This window comes from Camelus bactrianus, chromosome 13 (genome assembly GCF_048773025.1).
Source record: "Camelus bactrianus isolate YW-2024 breed Bactrian camel chromosome 13, ASM4877302v1, whole genome shotgun sequence".
NCBI lineage: Eukaryota > Metazoa > Chordata > Mammalia > Artiodactyla > Camelidae > Camelus > Camelus bactrianus.
Genome location: NC_133551.1, coordinates 46,124,784 through 46,139,443, shown reverse-complemented (window position 1 = coordinate 46,139,443; position 14,660 = coordinate 46,124,784). Strand labels below are relative to the sequence as shown.

Here is a 14,660-nt window from a genome sequence, read left to right as displayed (position 1 = left end):
TACCCCCTATCCCCTGCCTCTCGGCGGTGGTACATGCCAATCCGAGTGTGTGTTCGCGACTACGACGAGTCTGCCGCACTTCCGGCCAGATCGCCGGATATCCGCTGAGTGACCCTTACAAGTCCTTTTTGATCCTGAAGTAGTATAGGTGCCACTGTTGGTGTTTGTGTTGAGACCAGAACCGCAGCCGCGCATGGGCCTGGAGGACGAGCGAAGGATGTTGACCGGGTCCGGAGATCCCAAGGAGGTAAGGCCAGGCGAGCAGCTCGACACTCTTCACTGTCCTGAGGCTCAGGACCCAGCCCGCCAAAACACGCCAGGGCCCTGTGGGTACTGGTTCCCCACTAGAGTCTGTTGGGTCGGGAGAGCTGGTTCCCCTGACCCTTCCCTAGAGTTCGTCTAGTGACCTTGGGCAAGTAGATGGCTAGGCTTTCTCTGGGCCTCGGCCTCCCATTCTTTGAGTGCAGTGGAGGTTTAGCGAGAGCGAAAATGCTGTGTGGACTGAACTTTTGTAAAAACAGTGCCTATATTTTTAGTCAATCAGAGCCTCTGATTTGACGGGTTTGGGGAGCAAGCTGCCTCAGCTTGGGTCAAGAGTCCCTGCCATATCGCTGTGGAGTTCCGGACATCTGGCCTTATGCTAGTTTCTGTGAAAAAGTGGTCTTTTTCTGTGGATGGGAGTAGGGGAGGTGTCTCTGGGGACAATGCGAGACTGTGCAGTATAATTCTGTGATGAAAGAGGGAGCTCTTTCCCACACTGAGAATGGCGATGTAATAATAATCATTTGTTGGCTGCTCACTATTACAAGTGCTTTATACATGCTAATTCATTTAAGCCACACAATAGTCTGTAAGTTAAGTATTAGGTACTCTTAGTATTGCCACTTTTACAGATGAGGAAACAGGCACAGAGAGGTTAAATATCTTGTCTAAGGACACACAACTAATAAATCATGGAGCGGGGAATTGAACCCAGGCAGCATGGTTCTAGAGCCAAGACTTAGCCACAGCGTTACACAGTTTTACAGAAGTCAGCTAGCTTTTTGTTGCCAATCACGTTTCCTATCTATTCTTTATTCTCTGGTCACTTCCTTGCAGTTATTCTGGGCTTATGGGTTCACAATAATTGGAAGCTAGTTTATCCCATAATTTTTCCTAGTCTTATTTTCAGAAAGAGGATCAGGAAGTAATGGAGCCAGTCTCAGGAAGTTCTGCTGGAAATAGACCAGAAAGTTCAGTAGGGCTCACCACAGCAGAGGAGAAAAAAGAAAGTAAATAAGTAGTGAGTTTTAAAATTAAGAAAAACTAAGGTTTGTCATGAAGAACTTACACCTCTTGGAGATGGAATCTTTTTTAGTGTGACCTTGGTTTTTCTCATTGACTGGAAGTTTTATATTCAGACTTGTATTTGGATTTGTTTTTCCAAAACATGCCATGATATTTTCCACACAAAATCATCAGAGATGTAAAGTGATCAGTGTAATAGCATTGCTAGTAGGGAAATAATATAAAGGTCTTGCTTCTAGGATACTAATTTCTGTTTCTAACTCAGGTAGAATGTGATTTCAGTTTTTTGGAGAATTTTTTTCAGTATCAATTTCCTTAAAGAGCAAGGTTAAGAAACTTTGTTGAATGAAAAACTAGAAACATCCTAAACAACATCTTCATGTTTAGAAGATATCTTTTCTAATTGTAAAAATAAATAGCCTGGGTTAAACGTAAACCTGCCTTTACCCCTCACTCCCAGCTTTTGTGAGCTTTGGTCCCTTCTTAGAAGATTTTAGAGAATGAGGCAGATGGTGTTGAAATTTTGAAAACACAAGGGGTTGCTGAGCTATTTTTTTTTTTCTGTGTATATACCTTTTCTTTCCCTTCCCCCAAATATGGACACGTGTATGCACAGGCAGGCAAATGCTTTGCTTTTGACAGATTGAGCTACTGATCAGATTCTGCTGTGCCCCAGCTTTAGGCCTATGCTTATGCTCCCAAGGAGAATTTTTTTTTAACACTGCTCCCCTCGGAAGAAAGGAAACCAAGCTTGTGGTTGTGCACTGGAATCAGAAGTAAATAGGCAGTGCCTCATCCTTTCAAGCTTGTGAATGGAGTTGTGGACCTTTGGTGTACTTATATTGATAGGCTACTTAGAGTCCTAGGAGTTCAGCAAGCCAAAAAGCAGTGACCTAAACTATCTTTAGTTACGCTCTGGGTAGAGTTCAGGTTTGGCCATTGTTATATTCTCAATTCAAGTTCAGAGTCTAGAAAAACAATGTTAGCTTTTTTCCTAACTTGGTTTGGAATGTAAGGATTAAATTTAGCTATTTCTGGTAATACTGAGACCTACCAGAATTTAGAATAAAATAATTTAAATTATGCATGTTCCATATGAACTTCTGATAGCTTGAATCTGTATCAGAAAATGTTTAATGTTTGTTTCTAAACTGGGAGCCCCTTGAGGGGCTATTATGATTTAATCAAATCATTACAGATATTGAAGTGCTTTGTAAACTTCAGAGTGTTGTGTACACTTAAGTTTGTTGCTAAAGAACATGAGATTGTGTGCCTTTGTTGAAATATACCCAGGCGTTGTTTTACTCAGGTAGGTAAGAAAGATTACAAACATGGAGACAACTGTTTTTGAAAGAAGAGTTTATTACTTATAGTTCCCAAGAGAACTGCGCAGGCAGTACCACCCAGGGCCACATGGAGAAGTGCCTGGACCAATCAGGAGCAGAAGGAAGAAGGAGTGGATGAAGCAGGATAGGCACGCTCTAGCAGGTTTAAGATAGAATGCTTTTGGTGGGCTCTGGACTATCTGGTGGTCCCTGTTTGGTAATTAGCCCTGATATGATTAGGGCAGAGGCAATAATTGGTTTAGTGTAGGAGAGTTAGAGAAAGGTGGTTGGTGAGAAGGGTTTTGGATTGGTTGGTTTGCATATGAAAGATGTGTCCTTAGGCAAGTTGTTTACCAGCTCTAGAAATTAGCCAGCCCTGAGAGGGGTTGTCTCCAGGATTAGCAAGGCTTCTAAAACATAAAATAAAAAAATTTAAAACGTAATTAATACAATGTCTGTCCTCAGTGATTACAACTTCAGTATCATTGGGAATATATGTATCGTAAAATTGCTGCTGACATTAATTTTGTTTTCCTTTATAGGAGGAAGAAGAGGAGGAGGAATTAGTGGTAAGAGCTGTCTCAGGTTTGGAACCATCTCGGTAAAAGAAAGTTTGAGTTTCATGAAATTCTTAGGGCATTTTAAGGATTCTTGATAACTTACAGAGAATGTGAGTGGAAAAAGCCTTTAATACTTCCTGTTCAGTGTTTGGGGGGTGTGGGCCTGGGAAGCTGAGTCTTTTCTGGACTTGGGGCTTCTCCAGTCAGGGTATCAGGAAGTCCAGTAGCATCCTGAGGGCCTGGTATGCAATCATATGCTATTTGTGGTTTAGTAAAGAATTCTAGAAGGAACTTTTCTTAGATGATCCTTCTCCATGTTAACATTGCCTTTCTAGCTGGACAGCTGGGGTGCATAGGCCTGGTTGTCAGATGAGGGAAATTGAAATTCACAGACATTACATATCCCACCAAAATGCTGTGTTAACAAGTAAGGCCTCTTAGAGATCTACTTCAAGTTTGGCTAGGTTTCCTTTACCACCTTGTTTTTCAGATAGGACTGAGGCTTTCAGTGCATACTGGCAACCTTGGAAGGCAGGAATGCGAAACTTTCCCCTACTACTTAGCATCAGAATTGAATGGGAGACCCCATTCTGCTATTTCTGGCGGCAGTGTGGCTCTGCCAGCTGGCCTTCTGCACGGTAATTCAGAGGCAGCACCTTGGTTTGGTGGTTGTATTAATCAAAGCATATGGTTTGTGGGTCTCTTCCTAAAACCCCCATTTTGGGGTTTTTTGTGTTTCTCCTTCAGGATCCCCTGACAACAGTGAGAGAGCAATGCGAGCAGCTGGAGAAATGTGTAAAGGCTCGGGAGCAGCTAGAGCTCTGTGATGAGCGTGTATCCTCCAGGTCACAGACAGAGGAGGATTGCACAGAGGAGCTCTTTGACTTCTTGCATGCAAGAGACCACTGTGTAAGTCAGCCTGAAGCTTATGGTGGCCAGGGAAGAATTGGTGTTGACCCCTTTCCATTCTAGGGGCAACAGTGCTGAGCACTTTACATACATAATCTTACCTAATTCTTCCGCTTTCACTGAGATAGGTATTATCCCCATCTTACAGATAAGAAACTGAAGCTCAGAGAGAGAAGTGATGTCCCAATTTGCACTGCTATACTGAGGGGAAATGGAATTATTTTTAAGTACAAAAGGCTACTCTTTAAAATAATTTATATCCTCCAGTGTGTCTTGTACATAGTAGTTGGTACAAAAGATTTTTTTTTTAAGTAAACTTGTGTTTGACTCTTACATATAAGAGATATTTTAGTAAATTATAAGGTAGGCAAAGTTTGATATTTGCTTATGTAAAAACTGATTGGGTGGCTAATAAGCATATGAAAAAATGCTTAACACCATTAGCTATCAGAGACATGCAAATCAAAACCACAGTGAGATACCATTTCATACCACAACATTTCTAATCAAAAAGATAGGGAGAAATGGGTGAAGGGGTCAAAAACTAAAACCTTTTCTCGCCCCTTCCCTCCAAATAGTTAATGATTTCCACTCAGTCAACTTTCATTATTTATGCTTCAACAATCCCAATTTAGGTGTTTTGTTTTATTCTGTAATATACGGTGCAAGCAAATGCACACACACATATTCATACATATGCTCCTATTTAAACATTGTGTCAATTGAGGATTTTTTGTGAAAACAAAAATCCAACTGAAATCATACTGCCTAGAGATAACCACTTTTTTGTATATATTATCAGATTTTTAAACAAAAATTAAATAATAAATATATATATAAAATATTATTAAGAGGCATTGTATTTCTTTCCATTGATGTATATTCATTTATCCATCCTCTGGTATATATACAATTATTCATACTTCTTTTTTTCAATGTGATTTGAGTGGAAAGAGGGAAAGTTTATATATAAAATATGTATATAAAATTCTCCATATCATAAGAAAAAATAACAAGTGTTAGTGATGTGGAGAAACTGGAAGTCTCATACACTAATGATAGGAGTGTGAATTGGTACAGCCCTATGGAAAACAGTCTGGCAGTTCTTCAAATGTTAAACTTTGAGTTAACATATGACCCAGCAATTCTACTCCTAGTTCTGTACCCAGGAGAAGTGAAAATATCTCTACTTGTGCACAAATATCCATAGAAGCATTAATCATAATAACCAAAATTGGAAACAACATACAATGTCCAAAAACTGATAAAAGGATAAATAAAATGTGATTTATCCAGATAATGGAATATTATTTGGCAATAAAGAGAAATACATACTTAACTCAAAAAATTAAATGTAGTACCATATGATCTAGCAGTTCCACTTCTGGGTATATACCCAAAATAACAGACTATTCAGGGGCTTGAACATATTTGTGTGTGCATGTTCAAATTCATAGCAACATTCACAATAGCCGAAAGGTTGGTGCAACCCAAGTGTTCATTGGTGGAGGGATGGATAATTAAAATATGGTATATACATACAATGGAATATATTTAGCCTTAAAATGGAAGGAAACTGACACGTTACAACCTGGATAAACCTTGAAGATGTGCTTAGTGAAATAAGCCAATCACAAAAGGACAAAATACTCCATTTATATGAAGTACCTAGAGTAGTCAAATTCATCAAGACAAAGAATGATGGTTGCCAGGGTTGGAGGGAGGGGAAAATAGGGAATTTAATGGGTACGGAGTTTTGGTTTGGAAAAATGAAAACGCTCTAATAGAGGTTGATGGTTGCAGGACAATATAAATTACTTAATGTCACAGAAATGTATAGTTTAAAATGGTTAAAATGGTAAATGTTACTTAAATATTTTATGAGCCAAGCACTGAGTTAAGAACTGTATGAGGTAGGCATGGTCCCTTTGTTCACTGAGTTGTATGCCAGCATAGGAGACAGAAGTAGAACAGTTAGTAAACTGGTGAAACTCTTGGGTGTAACCTCAGGATTCCCTTTAATGACCCTCCTATTTAAAGCTGTTATTCTCTCCTTCCCACCCCCATTATTATTTTCCTCATACATTTATCACTATCAGAAGTTACCTTATGTCTATATTTCTCTCATTATTCTCTAAGTTCCATGGGAGACAGAAGTATTGTCTTCTTTACCATTGTGACTCACTTAGCACCTCGAACAGTATCTGGCATATAGTAGATATTCTATACATATTTGTTGAATTAGTTAAGTGCTGTGATATGGGAGGTACAATTGCTGTGGGGAAGACAGGAGGGACAGGAGGTTTGTTTAGAGCAATCTTGCAGGAAATAACATGTAAACTTGTGTTTTAAAGTAAAAGTAAAAGATGATAAAGTAGGCAAGAGTTCCAGTTAGAAGTGAGTTCACTAGGGCTCAAGGGGAGTGTTGGGGGTGTGAGAAGGGGAGTAATGAGAGAGAGTCCGTACTGTTCCAGGTCATGAAGGACCTTGTAATTCCTGACATTAAAGCTGTTGGTTGATGATATCCTTTTCTTTCCCCCATCTAGGTGGCCCACAAACTCTTTAACAACTTGAAATAAATGTGCAGAATTGTTCTCCCCAGCCTTCATTACCTGGGCATCAGAATATTTCCTTATCATCTTGAACCTGCCGTTTGTTTATTTGTGTAACTAAGTTCTTGTGAATCTCAAGGATTTTGACTTAGACAAGTAGCTTCTGTGTAATTTTCAGTGATTCCATCTTAATAAAGTTCAGTAATCATCAGTCCTGCCTTTTGTCCTTTTTTTTAATTTAAAAATTTCTAGTATAAGAATAGATAGAATAATAATCAACCCTCATATACCTATTACCTAGCAAGTATATATCTCTGTGATAAGGACTTTTAAAAAATTTACCTTGATGCCATTATCATACTTAAAATTAACAGTAATTGCTTAATATCATTAAATACTCAGTTCATATGGAACTTTTAATCCCAAAAGTGTCTTGACAGTTTTTAGTCTCAAGTGTCCAACAAGACTGCTTTTCTTTAAAAAAAAAATTGTGAAAAAGGGAGTGCGGAGGGTGTAGGTTTGTGAGGGGAGGGATACTGGAGTCTTAAGTAGGGTGAGAAAAGGGCACCTGCTAGAAGGTGCTGGCAATGGGAGACTGGATACATAAACATAGGAGGGATTGCTCGAATAAGTGAATATGTTGAAGATAATGAGAACTAACAGAGAATGGAGTTAAAATATGGGAAAGGAAAAAAGCAGAATGAACCCTGCAGTGTTGTTACTGGTATGAACTAAATAAATAGATTCTAGTGTAAGTAAATAGAGATGCCAGTGTGTGTATATGTAGGGAATATATACATCCCCTAGCTCAGCCCACAAAGAGGGCTTCATTTTCTAATAAAGGAACCAGGGCTCCTAGGAGAAATGGGTGATTCCAGGGCTGAGATGAGGAAACTATAAGACAAGCCTGAACATTTTGTTGTTCCAAAAAGAAGGAAGTGCTCAAAGAACGATCGGGACGTGCCAAGAGTACAAAAAAGAAGCCAGTCACCAAAAGACAAACACTATGATTCCACTTATATATGAGTACCCAGAGTAGTGAAATTCATAGAGACCAAGTAGAATGGTGATTTCCAGTGGCTGGAAGGAGGGAAGAAAGGGGAATTACTGTTTAATGGATGTACAGTTTTAGTTTTGCAAGGTGAAGATAGTTCTGTGGATGGATGGTGGTGATGGTTGCATAATGTGTGAATGTACTTAAAACCACTGAATTTTAAGTGTTGATGGCAAATTTTATGTTACATATATTTTATAATAATGAAAAATTTTAAAAAAGTACATAAAAGTCACTAGGCAAATGAGACAGTTTGAGCATCAAAATATATAATGATAGTGCTAGATTATAACTCATTGAATAAAATAGGAATCCATAAACCATAATATGGGCTGGCTTTGGCTTTAGTTTGCAACCTCTGGTTGCACATGAGAAAGACCTATATGTAAATAGTTATATACAGATAGTGAGCCATGCCAGAAATGAGTGCCTTGTGCTTGAGAAGTAATCAAGAGACTGCAAAACTTGGGAAAATTTCATAGATAAACATGGCAATGGAGCTTCTGAGAATCTGAAGGATTATGCTTATGAACATGTGGCAAAGGGCCACTTCAACCTAGAAGTTCTTTCAATCTATTGTCCTAGCTACAGGGATGGCCAGCATTTTCCAGCCATTTCTGACTTAGAACCCATTTCATGGTGAGGTATAATCCTCACAAATATTTTACAAAGTAAATTTTAAAGTATTTGTGGTGGTATCATATTTACTTACATAATCTGATTATTTTGAAATATTACATTTTCAAACATACAGCAAAGCTGAAATTTTACAGTGAACATCCATAAACTCATTACTCATTCTATTTTAGTGAATGTTTAGCAAAATGTTACTATACTTGCTTTATCATAAAGCGGAGGGAATTCCCAGAGAAAGATCTGAATTATGCTTAGAGGATGCTTAAGTCTGTTGCTGAATACTAAGCTGCAAATGAATAGAGTGAAACTCCATGTAGCCAGGCAAAGAACTGCTGGGTAGCTGTAAACTGAATAATTCCTAAAGTTAACAGAGAGTTAGGAGATGTCTGAGTTTTGACCAGCTAATGTGGACAGTTCCTGTTGAACTCGTTGAATTCCAGAAGGGAATGCTTCAGCAAGCAGTAGGGCTAAACCTAGCTGAAGAGAAAAGCCACACATAAATCTTAAAAACAAAAAACAAAACAAAACAAAAAAAACCTTGAAAAGATCAAGCTGATTTACACACCACACACACACGAACACACGACATTTTAAAGGAAGACAACAAAATCCAGCATTCAATGATGTAAATTTCACAATACCAAGCACTCAGTAAAAAATTGCTTAGATAGGCAAAGAAGCAGGTAAATGTGACCAGGAGAAAAATAGTCAATGCTTACCCAGAATGACAGAGGTGATAAAATAGTAGACAAGAACATTGAAACTACTATTACAAATATGCTCAAGGATTTAATGGAAATCAATATAATGTGAAGAAAAGTGGGAAATATAAAAATGAATCAAACAGAATTCCTGGAGCTTAAAAACACAGTATCTGAAATAAAAATTTCACTGGAGATTAATGAAAGAGTAGGGACCAAAGAAGAAGAAAAACTAATGTACTGGAATGTTCTTGAAGACACAGAAACAAACTATAAAAACTAAAGCATGAGAAGAAAAAAAACACTAAAAATAAAAGAACAAGGAAAAAGTAAGCTGTGGGACAATATCAAATAGCCCAGAAGAGAGGGAAAGAGGGGAGAGGTTTGGTGGGGGGAAGAGAAAAAATATTTGAAGCAGTAAGGACTGAAAATTTTCCAAATATGATGAAAATTATAAACTCACAGTTCCCAGACGCTCAGCAGACCTCAACCAGGATAAACACAAAGGAAACTATACCGTTTATTCTCAAATTGTTGAAAACCAGTGGTAAGAAGAAACTCTTAGAAAAGAGGCACAAAGAATTACTCCATACTTCTCATTAGAAACAACTCATCTTTAAAGTGTTGAAAGAAGAAAAATTTGATCCTAGAATTCTTTCCAGTTAGAATATCCTTAAATGAAAGCAAAAGAAAGATGTTTTAAAAACAGTGGTTACCAGAGGGGAAGGGCAGAGGGTGGTGAAATGGGGAAAGGGAGTCAATCTTACCGTGATGGATGGAGACTAAAGTTTTGGTACTGAACACGTTATAGTGTATACAGAAGTGTATACAGAAGTAGAAATAAAATGTTGTGCATGAAACTTACATGTTATAAACCAATGTTACCTCAGTAATAAACAAAAAAGATGTTTTAAACAAACAGAAGGTAAGAGAATTCACTGTCAGCGGACCTAGGACTGTAACCGAGCAGGACTCTACAGTCATTGGTGACCATATGGTATTTGTAACTGCTTAATTGAGTAGTAGTTTTAAAAATGGCTTTTCTCATGCTCTTGTGGACCAAGGTTAAGCTGGAGAGGAGGGAGGCCCTCCTAGTGGAGTTGCATACAGGGATTATTCTCAGTGCTCTGCTTTTCCCCTCAGTGCCTTGCTTTTGCTCCAGACACCTCCGAAATGGCAGTTGGCTTTCTGCTTTTTGTATCTTGTTGTTCATAACACACATACATGCAGTTATTTTTAGTCCTTTGTAGTTTCTTTGTATTCTGTTGTTTGAACAGGTGCCAGCCTGTTCAAACACTGCAGCAAGAGGTCACAGGCCTCAGCCTGCCCAAAATGCTAGAAGCATACATCAACCTGACTTTAAACTGCACAGGTTTTTCTACTGACAACCTGACTTTAAACTGCACAGGTTTTTCTAGAGCACTTTTCCACAGACCCCCTTCCTAAGCATCCTTTTATCTAGGCACAAGAATATTAGGAGGTTCCCAAAGCCAGAGGTAAACATCATATTCAACAGAAGGAAGGGGACTATTGCATCAGCAAAAACAAAACTTTGCAACAAATTGTTACCGATCTCTATAGAAACCAGCACCACCCCCTTGAACTCTTAAAAACTTTTATTGTAAAACCCCCTACCTTCTCTTCCCTGCAGGCTCACAGTCTTGGAAGCATTAGCCCACAATTACCTTCTTTGCCTGCCTTTTCTACTTCATCCAAAATTCTGTCCTCAAGTCTCAATTCAGTAATCAGGGTACAGAGGCTGAATTTCAGCAAAAGGACTACAAGAAATACTAAAGAAAGTTCTTCAGAAAAAAAAATTATACTAAATGGAAACTTATCTACACAAAGGAATGAAGAGTCCTAGAAATGGTAACTATATGGGTAAATATAATAGATATTTCATCTTATTTTAAAATGCATTTAAAAGATAACAATGAAAAGAACAAATTAAGTAGAAAGAAAATTATAAAGAGCAGAAATCTGACTATGAAATAGAAAAGAAATAAAGAAAAAAACCCAATGAAACCAAAAGCTGGTTCTTTGTGAAGTTCAATAAAATAGATAAACCTCTAGTTAGGCTGATAAAGTACAAAAGAGAGAAGACATAAACTAGTAACTAGAGAGGCAACATTACTATAGCAGGGGTCAGCAACCTTTTTCTGTAAAGATTCAGATAGTAACCACTCAACGCTGTTGTAGCAGCTAAAGAGCCACAATAAACAAAGGAGTGGCTATGCTAAAACGGCACTGCATAAACAGGCTGCAGGCTGAAGTTGGCTTGTGGCTGTAGTTTGATGCTCCCTGCTTAAAGATACTGTAATAGAAAATAGCAAATTTGACTCCATATTAGACCTGTTCCTTTGGCTTTAACCCTGTGCTCTGCTTCCTAGGCTTAGTTTTGCTGGTTCTGCACCTTTTATAAAAACGTTGCCTATAGCCTGAAATATACAGGATAGCCTATTCTCAAGGCTCTGACCTTTAAGAGTATTAACACTTTTCCATTCACATAAAGATAAACAGTTGCAGAATAGAAAAGTAACATTTGTCTTGTTGGAGGTTTACAGGGACACCATGATCTGACCCATCTGGACAGCTGCAAGAACAAAGGATTCCAACATCAAGAAGTTTGCAACAACCACACCCCCTCCCCTTTTTAGTAAAAAAGGAGCCTGAATTCTGACTTGGGGAAGATGGTTCTCTAGTACATTAGTCTGCCATCTTCTCAGTCTGCCTGCTTTCTGAATAAAGTCATTATTCCTTGCCCCAGCACCTCATCTCCCGATTTATTGTCGTGTGGCAAGCAGAACGAGTTTGGACTTGGTAACAATACTAAAAGAATAATAACGGAATATTCTGAACAACTCTATGTGTAGAAATTTAACAACTTAGATGAACAAATTCTCTAAAAGACTCAAATTGTCAAAACTGGTACAAGAAGAATTAGAAAATTCAAACAGCCCTGTATCAGGGTTTCTCAAACTCAGCACTATTGACATTTTGGACTGGAAAACTTTTTGTGTGTGGGGACTGTTCTGTGTAGCACAGGGTTTTCAATAGTATCCCTGACATGTACCCACTAGATGCTAGAAGCACCAGCCAGTTACCAAATCTCCAGATATTACCAAATATCCCCAGGGGTGGGTAATATCACCTCTCATTGAAAACCACTGCTCTATATTGATGAAAGAAATTGAACTCATAATTAAAAACCTTCCCTTCCTCCTCACCCCTCACTCCACCAAAAACAGAAAGTTAGTTTTAAAAGTTGGCTCATCATTCAAAAATAAGTCAATATAATTCATCATATTAACAGAATAAAGACGAAAAATCATGTGATCATCTCAATAGATGCAAGAAAAGCATTTGAATAAAATAAAACAAACTTCTATGATTTTTTAAAAATCTCAGCAAACTAGGAATAGAAGGGACCTTCCTCAATCTAGTAAAGGACATCTGTAAAAAACAAAAACCAACTACAGCTAACATTATGTATAACAGTGAATACTGAATGCTTTTTCCCTAAGAATGGGAACAAGGCAAGTTGTCCTGTCCACTACCACTGCTTGTACTCAACAGTGTAATTTAACTCATAACCAGTGGAATACAGCAAAGGAAAAAAAGGCATAGATTGAAAAAGAAAGAAAGAAGTAAAAGTGACTTCATAATATACATGACTTTGTGCACAGAAAATCTGAAGAGATTTCCAAAAAAGTTACCAAAACTTAATAACTGCATTTAACAAGGTTTCAGGATATAAGACCAGTTGACAAAAATTAATTGTATTTTAATACGCTAGCATTTTCTTGAAAAGTGAACAATGTAAGCCTGCCACTTCAAGGAAAACAATAGATAGTATTTGTTGCCAAAGATAAAATTTGAGCTTTCAGTCAAAAATTAGGATTTTGAAAAACTTGCATCTGCCACAATGACCTTGAAAACTTCCAACATTTAAAGACTTTTCTGATGAAATCAGTAGTGATATTAACAACTGATATTTTTATATTGTATAAAGAATGTGACAACATTTGGAAGATCTGCATAACTCAGTGAACCAAGAATTTCCAAATAACCAGTGTGAGATCTGACAAAGTTATGCATCGGCAAAAGATTTGATCAAAATACAAGACAGAGCAATGGATTTAAATGTCTATGAGCTTTTTTAAAAAAGGCCTTCCTCTATACACATACCTCCCTCCACCTTATAACTGCTAAGTCCCGTAACAAACTCCTTGAAGAAATTGTTTATACTCACATCCCTACTTTCTCATCTTTCACTCACTCATTCAATAAATATTTATTGAGAGCGAACTATGTACTATACATAGTTCTAGGTGCTGATAATTCAAGAAAGAATTAAAATTGTTGCTCTTTTAAACACTACATTCTAGTGAGGGGAGACATGTCCAGAAAAAAACTGTCCAGAGCTTATAAATGGGCAGAAGATTACTGGATCATCTTTTATTGTAGTTCTGGGGTATACCTTTGATTGACTTTACAGTAGGCTATCTCACAACTTTGTAAGGGTAGAGGTTAACTTGTAGAAAACTGATGGCAATGCAAATAATTCTTGTCTGAGAGCAATGCCAATAATTCCCATCCATAGAAATGCAAGTGAATTCTGTCCAGTAGAGATGGAACTTATTTCCACCTGGTAAAAGAGATAATCCCCAACATTATAGTTTATTGCTTAATAGGATATTAATGTTTTTGCAACTATTAACAAATTCATTTCAGCATTCCTTTGGCTGATAATCTAAATCTCTGAAACTCAAATCCTCATTTGAACAAATCTTACTATCTTACTGGTTCCCTCATTATTTAGGATAGTAATGGATAAGTAGTTTATTACAATGAATAAAATCTTTAGCGTACGCTCAATTTGTATTTTCATAAGTTATATTTTTTAACCTTTTGAAAATCATTATTTAGCAGACTGTAAGAAATAAATGCATACCAGGTGGTCATAAGTCATAAGAATAAAAGCAGGGTAAGAGGACGGCTATTAACTGGTAGTGTAGTAGGTACTACATAGTTAGGGCCAATCAGTCAAATGAGTCCTGTACTTCTCTCTGTTAATTTTAAGTGGGATCCATTCTCTTCTCTCCATCTTCACTGCCACCACACTAATCCAGACCATGATCTCTCATCTTACCTCCCTGCCTTACTTCCACCTACTCTGATCGCCTGCTATCAGATGATTATTTTTAAAAAAACAACTATCTCAGGAAGAGGATATAGCTCAACTGGTAGAGTGAATCCTTAGTATGCACAAGGTCCTGGTTTAAGTCCCAGTACATCCTCTAAAATTAAATGAATAAACCTAACCCCCCCCCCCAAAAAAAACCCAACTATCTTATCACGACCCTCCTTTCCACTAGCTCCCTATGGTGGCGTCAAGTTTTGTGGGGCCTAAAGCTTCACAATTCGGGAGACCCTCTTTAAGAGAAAAATAACACAGAAATTAGGTACCAAGCCCTGAAAAGGGGCACTGCAAACGACAGATCCTGAAATTTAAGCTTCATCAGCTTCACTATATATATCTGCCTCTGCCTAGAAATCTAGCCTCGTTTTTCTCTACTTCAAAATCTTTCTCTGTACAACTTCTGCCTAGAAGGCTCTTCCCGCCCCTTTTTACC

The 14,660-nt window shown here is 37.8% G+C and overlaps 1 protein-coding gene across 2 annotated transcripts; it reads left to right on the top strand.

The window, feature by feature from the left end:
• The first annotated feature begins 93 nt into the window (after positions 1-93).
• UQCRH (ubiquinol-cytochrome c reductase hinge protein) lies at positions 94-6,844 on the top strand. Of its 2 annotated transcripts, XM_074376548.1 has the most exons (5): positions 125-247; positions 3,155-3,181; positions 3,663-3,810; positions 3,920-4,081; positions 6,628-6,844. In XM_074376548.1, exons 3-5 carry the CDS (start codon positions 3,748-3,750, stop codon positions 6,658-6,660), a joined length of 258 nt encoding a protein of 85 aa, XP_074232649.1. In that variant the 5' UTR covers positions 125-247; positions 3,155-3,181; positions 3,663-3,747; the 3' UTR covers positions 6,661-6,844. The 2 variants fall into 2 exon arrangements, with proteins under 2 accessions (XP_045369528.2, XP_074232649.1); XM_045513572.2 differs by lacking the exon at positions 3,663-3,810 and having other exon boundaries at positions 94-247.
• Positions 6,845-14,660: the final 7,816 nt, after the last annotated feature.

Coding starts and splice junctions, on each gene's coding strand:
- UQCRH (XM_045513572.2), top strand. CDS start 194: ATGGGCCTGGAGGACGAGCGAAGGATGTTGACCGGGTCCGGAGATCCC. Junction 248..3,154: donor GGTCCGGAGATCCCAAGGAG/GTAAGGCCAGGC, acceptor TTTCCTTTATAG/GAGGAAGAAGAGGAGGAGGA. Junction 3,182..3,919: donor AAGAGGAGGAGGAATTAGTG/GTAAGAGCTGTC, acceptor TTTCTCCTTCAG/GATCCCCTGACAACAGTGAG.